General features: G+C 30.3%; 1 protein-coding gene across 1 annotated transcript in view; it reads right to left on the bottom strand.

The window, feature by feature from the left end:
* Nucleotides 1–3,665: 3,665 nt before the first annotated feature.
* The window catches only part of LOC105449093, a 12,330-nt gene continuing 3,668 nt past the window's right edge, over nt 3,666–12,327 (bottom strand). Inside the window, 10 exon segments of the mRNA XM_011688089.1 lie at nt 3,666–3,805; nt 3,904–4,063; nt 4,634–4,860; nt 4,961–5,080; nt 5,178–5,231; nt 5,300–5,401; nt 5,832–5,975; nt 6,126–6,290; nt 6,389–6,629; nt 7,588–7,913. Of these exon segments, the coding sequence (XP_011686391.1) occupies nt 3,666–3,805; nt 3,904–4,063; nt 4,634–4,860; nt 4,961–5,080; nt 5,178–5,231; nt 5,300–5,401; nt 5,832–5,975; nt 6,126–6,290; nt 6,389–6,629; nt 7,588–7,913 (1,679 nt within the window).

A 12,327-nucleotide genomic window follows, 5' to 3' on the forward strand; every position in this document is an offset into this window, starting at 1 on the left:
GCGGTTAGGCCAGCTGAGCGAGCGGCTTTCCGCGGCTTCCCCCTCCCCGCGGACCCCGCATCAGACCGTGAACGTTTTGAGCGGTTTCCCCCTCCCCCGCGGCTTCCCCCTCCCCGCGGATCCCCCCCCTCCCGCGGACCCCCTGCCCCTCACCCCCCCTCATAGCCCCATGGATTAGAACCCGCCCTTACTAGCTACTTACAGTATTAATTTCAGCTAAAGTAAATCTGTCTTTTCGTATATGAAGACGGGAATACAGTGATATGCTTCTACATACATTAGTCATTACTCCCAATTGACGAGATTTTAATTAGACTTTTCTGTGCTTGCCTCCAATAAAATGCTTATCGCCACTCCGTTCTTCACTACCTTTTCGCTTATTTATTATTACTGTAAAGAAAGACAGCTCACAAAGTATATTTTCCTATTTTCTTATTATCAAGTAATAGTAATTTTACTTTTTCAAAACTACAACTTATCTGATATATTGAAAGCTTCAATCCGCTTCTTTTGATCCAATTAATTTTTGGAATATTTTGGAAATTTTAAAACTTTTTTTCCGTTTTACCCCACCGGCCGGTGGATTATAGCGCCTTTAACCTTTTTGCAAGGTTATATAGCGCTTTGACCAAAACATTCAAAACTGAGGTTACATCGGCTGGCTGTCAAAACACACTTTGCACTTTACTGATGCACTTTTACAGACGCAACTTAGTTATGGACGTAAAAATAACTAAGAACAAAACAGGGATCCTAAAATCGAACCCCAGGCATTAATGGCACGAACTATACATTCAACGTAGGTCACACTAATTGCTAATTTATGCATCTGAATATAATAAATCTATCGGCTATTTTTTCTTTTTCAATCTAATTCTTTTTTCCTTTTTTTATGTTCAAGGCTAATTAGTTGTCAGTGGAGATCGTCGAGAGGTGATGCGATCGTGCCTCAGATAATTTTAGCAAATATTTTGTTGATATATATGGGAAGATATTGGACACGGAACATCTCTACGTTTCGTTTCAAAATATCGTAAAATATGTCGGTATTCAAAATATTATATTGCAACTACTAATGCGATCAGGGCAATCAATCCTTTTCGGAAGGTCCTCTTACGCGAGAAAATATAGACAAATAAAAAGAAAATTATATAGTCCATTTGTCTGAGAAATAAAAGATTTTGATCTAATGTATAAAACTTGAGAGAATCACTTAAATACTTTCTTATTTTACTTTCATGCATACCTTTATATACTGGGCTAATAGATAATACTCACGGGTTGCCTGTCGGGAATGTGACTTTTTTCTTTACAGAACATTCTGCGACATGTTATGCAAACAAAATTTATTTAATAAAAATCCATTTTTTTAATGTGTTTGGATGCAATAAAAAAGGGAGAAAAAAAACATGTAACTTATAGCTAGAACTAAAAAACGAGATAAGAAAGAAATAGAAGAAAAATAGGAAAATGTAAAGCAGCTGAGAGAAAGAGAGGAAATGGGAAAAAGAGAAAAGAGAAATGGAAGGGAGAATAGAAGAATTAGAGAGGTAGATTAAAGAGACACGAATAGAAAAAGGAAAAGTGAGAAGGAAAGAGAGAGGAGGAAAGATTGAAGAAATAATAAGAGGGATGGAGAGAAAATTAAAGACAAGAGAAAGGGAAGAGAGAAGGAAAAATATAATAATAACAGGGATCAAAAGAGATAAAAAAGGGAATAAAGAAAGAAGTAGAGAGGATAGTTAAAGAAGTAGGATTAGAATTAAAGATAAAAGAGTAGAAGAAAATAGGAAATGAAAAGGGAGAAGGAGTGATAGTAGTAGTCAAGTGCGACAAATTAGAACAGAAAAAAGAATTAATGATAAAGAGAAGGAAGCTAAAGGAGAAAGAATTAGAGTAGAAAATGACTTAACGTGGAAAGAAAGGAAGAGGAAATGGTTATTAGAAGAAATAGCAGCAGAGGAGAGAGGAAAAGGGAGAAAAGTAGGAATTGGATAGGGGAAGATACAGATAGAAGGAAAATGGTGGAAATGGGAGGAGGAAAAAGTACTAAAGGACAGAGAGGAACGGATATGGAGGAAGCAAGGGGAAGGAGTAGGGATGGAAGGGAGAGAAAGCAGGAAAATAGAGGAAGAGGAAATACGAAAGGAGGAGAGCGGAGAAAACAAAGGGGAAGGAGAAAGAAAAGAAGGATAAAAGAAAGAAAATGAAGAGGGTAGAGGAGGAAGAGGGATATGAAAAGTGGCGTTGTGGAATATTGCAGGAGTAGGAAAGAAGGATTAGGAATTCGGGAAAGGAATAGAAAAATGGAATGTGAATGTTAATGGAAACATGGGTAGAGAGAAGAAGGTGGGAGAGATTGAAAAAGAGATTACCGAGGGGATATAAGTGGAGGATTCAGATTCAGCAAAAAGAAGAAATAGGAAGAGGAGAGCATGTGATGGAATGTTGTGGGAATCAAAGAAGAAATAATAATAGAAGAAGTGGAGAAGAAAAAAAGGGAGGATAAATTGTATGATAAGAGTAGAAGGAAAGATGGAGAATTGTAGTAGTATATGTAAATGGGAATATGGAGAGTAGCTAAAAGGTTTAAAGGAGCGGATGGAGGGGAAGGAAGATGAAGTGAAAATAATAATAGAGGACGACTTTAGTAAAAATCCATTTTTTAAATTTGTTTTGACACAATAAAAAAATGGAGAAAAAAGAAAATTATTATTTCTATTAAACATATAACTTGGCACTTACAATAAGTTGTGTCTTTTAAATTCAATTAAAATTAGAAAAGGACGTATCTCATGATACGCATGTGATTATCTCGTCTCTGTAGATCTAAATAATATTGATAGTTTTGTAACGGTAGAGAGCTGGTACTAATATAGCAGTAGCAGTAATTTATAGTAATAACAGTAATAATAGTAGCTATAATAGTAACGGCAGCAGTAGCATGTATACGCATTTAACGTTTTTCTTTAATTGTTAGATCGATTTAATGACCAAACAAAAATCGAAGTTATCGCGTTTATCTCTATACCTTCCGAAGAGAACCGATTGCCCCGATTGCATTAGTAATTGCAAGATATTTGGAATATCGACATATTTTTTAAAAGTATTTAAATGCATTCAAAGAAACTTTCATATCAAATATTTACATAAAATTATATTGTACAATCTCTGATTCTAAGCACAATATAGAAACTTAAATGCGTTTAAAAACAAAAGTTTCACACAAAAAACATTGAAATTTCACTTGTGGAACAGAAAAGACACGTACGTTTGAGCATTGACAAGTGATCTTAGAATTTCAGAATTGTATCAATATTGTCAGATATATACTTTTATCAATTTTAACATTGAACTATCTTTTAAATAAAACAAAAAAGCCAAAATTCTGTAAAAAAATAACTCCAACGCAAAATAAATATTTATGAGATTCAGTATGTGTAATATTTTCCCTTCCCTCGAGGTGAGCTAATATCGTCAGCAATTTAAAAAGAAATTCAAATCTCAAAATTAATTTTATAAAAATTGTAATTAAATAAAAGAAAAAATATAGAATTCTAAATTCAAAATAGCAGAGGATGATAAATTGTAGTATGACATACCAGATCTCGTCGATTATACTTACCTCGTAGGTTAAGGAAAACTACACTGTTATATACTCAACGCTATTCATCAATATTTACATCGCTGGGACCATTCTTCTTATCATCTCTTCCTCTTCGTTGTTTGGCAAAACGTAGCCATTCCGCAACAATAGCCTCAAATTCCGCTTCTGTCAATGTCATATGACGTGAGATAACTTCTCCTATAATACAAGAGAAATAAAAATTATATAAACAAATGATAATAAGTTTTAATACTTCAATACACATTTTGTATATTTTATAATATTTTGAAACATACTTTTCATTATTTTTATCATCTTTAAGTCGCAAATTTTAAAGTTATCTCTTTTTCCTTTCCATGAACAATCCATGGCACATTTGTTTGTGTAAATATTCTTTAAAATCCGATGTATATTATCCTTCGGATTATGTCCACCAATTTTTATAAGAAATCTTTTCTGTAAAGACACTTCTTTTATTAGTTCACATATTTTAAATTAAATAAAACTATTATCTATTTTATATAAAAAAAGCTAGTTTGATGTTCAAATTCAAAAAAGTTTATAACACTTATTTATCAATATTGATACAACTTAAAAATTCTAAGATCACTTTTAATATTAAAACGTATATATCTTTTCTGTTCTACAAGTGAAATTTCTTGTTTTTTATGTTTTTTTAAACGCATTTTTTAAATAAAAAAACAATTTGAAAATAAAAATATAATATATAAAGAAAAAGAATTTTTTAAAGCTAAGACTATATCATATTAAGAATTAAAAATTGTGAATTAACGAACATATTTCAACAAATGAGAAACAAAGTTAAAATTATCTCAGTAGTAATTATTATATAACAGATTATTACTAACAGACACTCTTATAAAAACTAATCGTACTAATTACCCAATTATAGATTATATAATTGTTCGTATTCTTTCTTTATATATTATCAAGCAAGTTTCGTGACCAATGTTTTAATATACTATATCAAATCCATATGTAAATAACAAATAAATAAAAACTTACGAATTGCGTCATTGCTTCTTCTGTAGTTGTTAATGTATTTTCGAAATCTTTAATATTTTGAATTGTGCTAAGAGGAAAAAATGGGGCAATAAAACTGTCGTCATTTTCCAATGGCTGTTGCAATGTACGGCTTCTAATTATATCTTCAATTTTCTTTAATCGTTCAACAGCATCTTTTAATGTTATATTGTTTGCTGCTAACATACGTTTTAACTCTTTGAAGCTTTCTGCAATAAAATTGATCTTGTGAATGAGTGAGTATGTGTATGTGTACTTGGGTGTGTGTGTGTATGTGTATAACAAAAATAAAAAAAAAAAAATCCATACTCGCATTTCTCGAAACATTGTTGTTGCTTTTCCGCAACGCCAATTGGCTGTCTTGAAATAGCTGCGCTATTTCGTGTGAGTGGTTGTCATTACATTGACAGTTGTGTGTATTGAGTTGTGCTAAAGTGTAATAACAAGTATAGTGAAAAATAAAAAATATTAAATAACACGCGCAAAGCGCGCGTTTGTAATATTAGTAATAATAAAAATTATATACCTCTCATATTCCAATTTTCGTCTGTTTGAACACGAGTTAACTGAGAAGCACAATCTAAAACATTTTCATACATGTAATATTATTGACAAAATTAATTCTTGTTCATTAAGCAATGTATGTACCTTCTATTATTATAGGTACATCTTGCAATGAAATATGTATATCTGGTGTATGGACAAAACTGCGGTAATCATCAATTGTCGATAAATTCATTTCTTTTGAAGCTGCAACAATTATCATAATTATTATATTTTATAATATTAAAGTCTTATTAAAACTTATGACAGAATAGCATCTTGTCTAAAATTTGATGTCAAAAATACTGCGTCAATTCAAGGGTAATTATAAATAAAAAAATTAAAATCAGTATTTTATAATCTAATAAATGTGGTCGAGCATATAATTTAACAGTTTAAGATAAGAAATATTTACAATCAAAACGGTAAGTTTTTGTTCATAAAATTTATTTCAAAATTTGCAACAATCATCGTATGTACTTAGCAATTCTAATTTTTAAGTAATAAATAAAATTTACTTTAAATATAAGCCACATCTAATAGATATTTGTTGATAAAAAATATAAATATTTTTAAAACCTGTATAATATACACAATCTTGTGTGTGCGCGCCTTGTGCAATATATTAATTACGTACCAGAGTGTACTCTTGACTCTTTATTTTGTGTTAATGTGACATTGTCTCCATTTTTTGTGTTTTCATCTTGTATGTCCTGAGAAAGTTCTAAGTCGTCGGGACACGATGGTGGTCTGGAAAGAGGATCCGATTGGATTCGATTTTCTGTAAAAAAAATTAATAGATTACAAGTATTATGATTTGTAGAATTATAATAAAAAACAGCAGAAAATTACAATTACAATAGAATTTTGAAATATCATAGAATTTAAAACAGTTTAGAATATACACATTTATTTTTATACACATACGTACTCTTAGTTCGTCTAATTTTTTCGCATTCTCCTAATTCATCATTTTCCTCAGAACTAGAGTACGGTTGAAAATAAACATGTTGTCTCTTTCCTCGACCCAATCTCTCCTCATCCATCGTTATGTAATTCGCATCGGATGCACTCTTTCGCGCCGATTCAAATGTAGCTACAATAAAAAAATAAAAAAACAGTACTTAATAAACATGCTCGAACATTTAAGGCCTACTAATTTATAAAAACATTCTATTAAAAAAATATACTTACAACAGTATTTTATGACGTTCACGTCATATTTTTTCCACAGTTTGAAGTTTGGATTAATTGCATAAGCAATTAACATTGCATTGTTTAAGGCCCGTGGTGGCCACCAACATTGATAATCACCACCATTTTTTATAAGCCAATTTGTTGGCATTTCCGAAAATATCGAATCTGACAGAAATTCAACCACCGCGTATTTTTTGGTTTCTGAATTCGAATCCATTTTCTTTATACATAAACAAATCTAGAAAGATCAAATAATAATTTAGAATTAATACAAATTATTACTGAACTTAATATGTAAAAAAATGTGTATTTTTATAGATATAATAATAAATATTGCTTTAACTAATATTTATCAATACAATTATCAGGCTACGTAATAATTTCATATATAATTAAAATTTTTAATTTCAGTAAAAAACCAGAATTAAAAATTAAAAACATTATTAAATAAATAAAACGTAAACAAATAAAAATATTAATAAACAACACCAAAACTATAATTATTATTTCTGTTATTATTTTCGTTACTTCTTGCTCACCTTATAGATTTGTTGTCCTTACAAATTCAACAAATGTACAATATTTATCATAAAGACGAATGTCTTAACATTACTATTAAAAAACATGTAGTTAAAATTGTTATGTATTTAATTATTGGCAAGAAGCGGAATTACAATATGTAAATCAATATCGATACTCTTTACTTTCAAACACTTTCTTTGAATTTGTACTATTGGAAATTGAATATCTGAAGTAGTACTGTTCGATATTACAAATATGTCAAGTCTTTCCGAAGCGCATGGAACAGTAAACAAAGATGTCGGATTTAAAAAACGTCGTGCACGAACAACTAATACATTATCCATTTTAAATATTTGAAATAAATGCTACAGATTTATCATAAAGCAAAACACAATTATCAATATCATTAAGAGAAATTTTGAAGTTTTTAAATTGGAGGTAAGAAATAATATCCTTAGTCATTAAAGTCGTCCTAATATCCTTAGTCGTTAATAAATAACAATTGGATATTGTTCCATACGATACGGTTGAATTGGAATCTGTAATTCTTCGAATAAACGATTTGATATTTTCTGTAAATGTTTTCCCGATGCATGTAATTTTTGTTTTATTTTTTGCATATGATTTTCGAATTTAAAACAACTTAAATTTTTTAAACAACCAAACGTTATAACATCATTAGCAAGATGAACGAGATTATGAACATTGTATGACAGATATTCATAACCATAAATATCTCCATAGTTTGACACAAACCATAACAATAATGAATTTGCATAAGCATTAAATTTTATACATAATTGCGGATCAGCTAATATTCTTATTGCAATACTTAGAGCAAGAAAATGATTATAAAGCTTAGGTGCTAATACAGATTTCATAACAACAATGCCAGTATACAATAAAAATTGCCGAAATTCTGTAGCTTTCTACCTGTCTAAATCATGTAAACTTCTAGGTTTTCTTGCAAATTCTGATGGTATGCAAGACTTGATTTCATCTAAGTAATAGGAAACTTTATTGATATTTTCTGTTGTTGTGCCCGGGTGATTGAGGGGCACAATAAGAGGATCCGACTCCGCGGGGGAACGGGATTACACTTGTATTCAATAACTCCGACACTCTGTTATTCTTTTAAAATATAACCACTTTTTATTTCACCTTAATTTCACAGACTTTATTTTGTTTAACATCTTCACCTTAACTATTATAGACAGAATAACTTTCACGACACGACCGTCGTGCTCGAACGTGAATATGACGGACTTAAGGACTGACCGCTCGCGGCTGATCGTTGCGCGTACTTATGGCTACGCGTTGCCGCGTCAGCGCTCAGCATTTCGGCAATTGCATTGCGCGTTCTCGGTACGTTGCGGTCAACGTCCTGATTTATCGTAATTTCTTAATACAACGATATTATTTATTTTACGCCGAATGCCTCGTCAGCTCGAATGGCTATTAATTGATTTTCACAATGCTTATTGTTGTTGCGGGGGCATCGGCCTCGCGACACTGTTGATAATCTGACATTTTTGCAACCTCTTAGTCATAATTGTAGCAATCGTTTCACAACACCTAAACAAACAAGGTGCATATAATCCAACAGTATTTGCGATACCATATCGATAGAAAGTTTCTCAAGAAGAGAATTGCCAATATGATGTTCAACTTGAGTTCGATGTTTGAAGCTTTCATTTGTACGTAAAGTGCAATTAGTTTCAGGAAAAGTTACTCTATTACGTACAAAATCGCCCTCTTGTATACATCTTGAACATGAAAAATATCCAGTATGACCTTTTATGCATGTTATAAATTATCTAGCTGGAGCATCACAAACTATTGCGTTAAAACTAATAGTATATTTCTTATTGGAAACAACTAAACCACTTTGAGAAAGATAGAGAAATTTATTTACAAAATCTGATAAAAATTTGTTTGCATCATAAGGTTTACACATACCATGATATATACCAATTATGAATGGCAATGTATAAACATTAATGTTTTCAATGGACGCCACAATAGGCCAAAATTGACTACCAGAACTTTTAGAAATCAGTAAACCGTCTACATTTATGTTTAATCTTATATTATTATTTTTTATACAATCTTTATATATTTTTATACATCGCTCCAGACCAGAGGAAAGACCAAAATGTACATAATGACCACTGCCGAGAGATTTTATATTTACGGATGCATTTCGCGGCGTTGTCATTAAAACTCGAGCATCACTAGGCAATTCAAAATGATCATGTTTTTTTAAAATTCGAAGTAATTCATTTACAATATTGTGTGGAATGTTATGTGATCAATAACTAACGTTTACAAATCTTCTTTAAAACTTTTTTCATTAGCATTGTCGCTATCTGTCCCTTCAAGATAATTTTTTTGAAATTCAATATTATTTCTTTCAATATGCAAATTCATTATTAGCTCTTCATTGCTTTCTGCATTAGATCGCGATTCTAAAGTTTCGTCATATACTTGACTCGCATCTTCTTCCAATGTATTATTTGTACATGATGATACATTGGAAGTTTCAAAAGTAATTGCCGCTTCTTGTACTATATCAGAAGTTTCATTCGACACAGCAATTGATTTGACACGATTAAATGAAATAGGTTCAATATAAGTATTTATTTCGTTTTTAAGTAATTGATTATATCGTTTTTTAGACAAATACCGTATATCTTTAGGCATAATGATCAGCTTTTTCTTATCAATGCTGAAAATGAAGGTATACACATAATAAATATGTGTATTAATACATATTAATATAATATTAATTATATATATTTAATATGTATGTAAACATTAAATATATTCAAACCAATTTTCAATTTTCAGAACTCCAAAAAGATAATAGAAAAAGATAATAGTATAAATATGTATATAATAAATATAATAAATATGTGTATTAATATGTATGTGCATATTAATGTGATGTACAATATATTTAAAACAAATTTATTGGATGCATTTGTGTGCATTGAAGCAGTTGACTATTGATGTAATTTGAATATAATTAAGAATAAAATATCTGGAATACTTACTACATATTTTATGAAATAATACAATAATTTTTAGGATTCCGCGATTTAACTTTTCTATATTTATATAAAACACAAATTATGTCGATGTGTATATACAGCTGTAATATAGATTGAGATAGATTTCAAAATTGTATTATGACTATTTTTAAAGTCTATTTTACGAATGTAGATTTATTTTAATCTCGATTTAGCTCTTATCTTTTTCTAGTTGTAAAAATTGAAAATGGATTTTAATATACAATAATATGTTTAATATATAATATGTTTAATGTCTATATACACATTAATATAGATTATTATATTAATATGTATATAGACATTATTATATATTCAAATTTATTTTCAATTCTTAGAACTAGAAAAAGATAGTAAGTTAAATTGAAATTAAAGTAAATCTACATTAGTAAAAATAAACGTTATTCAAAATAAAGTTTTGGAACCACAGATTTCAATATAAAACATAGATCGCTAGCTTCAAAAAATGAAATAAAACCAAATAACTCTGGAGAGGGGGTAATAGCCAACTTTACCCAGTAATTAAATTGTGACGTCAGAAGCAAGAAGAAAATATACTGGCAAAAATGTTGCAAATATATTTAAATAAAAAGAATTGAAACAGGATTCATAAAACTGACTTGTTAAATATACCAAAAACTATCTATTTTGTTAATAATTAACCATATCTAACTGACAATGAACTATTCATAACCCAAAATGACATAAGTTATGTTGCAGTTGTAATAACTGTCAAATTAATATAAAAATAAATGTGATTTAATTTCTCTAAAAAAAAAATCGTTTCCAATACATTTTACTGCTCTATCGATTGCAAATGTTTTATTTACAGTAAAAAAATTTGCAATTGATGAAGCAATAAAATGTATCGGAAATGATGTGTTTGTTTTGGACAGAAATTAAATTACATTTATTTCTATATTAATTTAATACAACTGTAACATAACTTATGTCGTTTTCTCTGTAATAACGTAACATTTTTTCTCTCTTCAAATATTTAATACTATTAAAAGTTAAAATAATTGATAGAAATTTTACATAAATATTAAGTTAATTTTACATTTTCGTATGTGAAGTGTTAATATTGAAAGTGCAGATACAATATGATGTAATTACTTTTCAGTATTAGTTTTTAACAAATCTTTTGCAAACGAGATTTATTCTTTTTACTTTTGATTTATAAATCATTCATTGTCAGATAGATACGATTAATTATTAACAAAATACATAATTTTCAGTATATTTTATAAGCCAGTTTTACGAATCGTGTTTTAAAAAAACATTTTTTTTATTTAAATATATTTTGCAACATTTTTTATTGTGTATTTTCGAATATTCTAACGTCAAAAATTAAGACAGTGGTGAATAGGAATCTTTATAAGTATAATAGCACAGAGTATGACACACGCACGCACGCACGCACGCGCGCACGCACGCACGCACGCAATATCTTACCTTTTGAAAGATTTGTCGACTTCTCGAAAAAGATGGATTAATTCCCATGTGATTTCCACGTAATGAGTGTTTATTCCCTGGCGAAAATTTATTTTAGAATTTTTTATATAATTTTTCAAAATTTTTCAGAATTTCTATATAAATTTTATAACTTTTGTCGCGTCACGGGCGTTCCGCGTAGCTGATATACTCGTATATGAGGAGTCAGGAATGGAGGATGGTGTTAACGAACTATATAAGACGTGTATGGTTTAAACGAACTTATACAAAACTTTTATTTGAGCACACTATCACACATATAAAGCTTACAAAGATTTTAATACGGAGAATCGCCGTTAGATTGACAAGTCGCGGACGACGTCGCCGAATCACGATCGGTACGCAAGTGTTTCTTCGACGGTAAAACCGGAGCGTCGATCGGAGTTTGCCCTCTGACACAGGTGCGCGATAGGTGAAAAATCATCTATCGCGCAGACATGCCGGCCGGCGACGATCGCACGAGGGTGGATCGATCGACAAACAAGCGGAGCACGCGTGCTCCATGCGCTGCGTTGAGCGAGTCGCGCTTGTGGCAGCGGCTCTCAACCGGCGCTTGACTTGTGGCGCGAATAACCGGTCGACGCCTTCCGATAGCGGGCTAACACGGAACAACTTTTTTAGAAAGTTTTTCAGATTTTTTACACGAATTGGAACATTTCTCAGAATTTTTTATATAATATTTTAGAATTTTTATATAAATTTATAACTTTTATAGGAAATTTCTAAGATTTTTTCATACAAATTTGAACCTTTTTTAGGTGTATTAAACCAGATAGCACAAAGAATTTGAAAATAATTCTTTTTTAGTCCCCCATTTACAAAATGACCGTCCCATTTCTGTTCTAAAAG

This window comes from Wasmannia auropunctata, unplaced genomic scaffold (assembly GCF_000956235.1).
Source record: "Wasmannia auropunctata unplaced genomic scaffold, wasmannia.A_1.0 LD336078.1, whole genome shotgun sequence".
Lineage (NCBI taxonomy): Eukaryota > Metazoa > Arthropoda > Insecta > Hymenoptera > Formicidae > Wasmannia > Wasmannia auropunctata.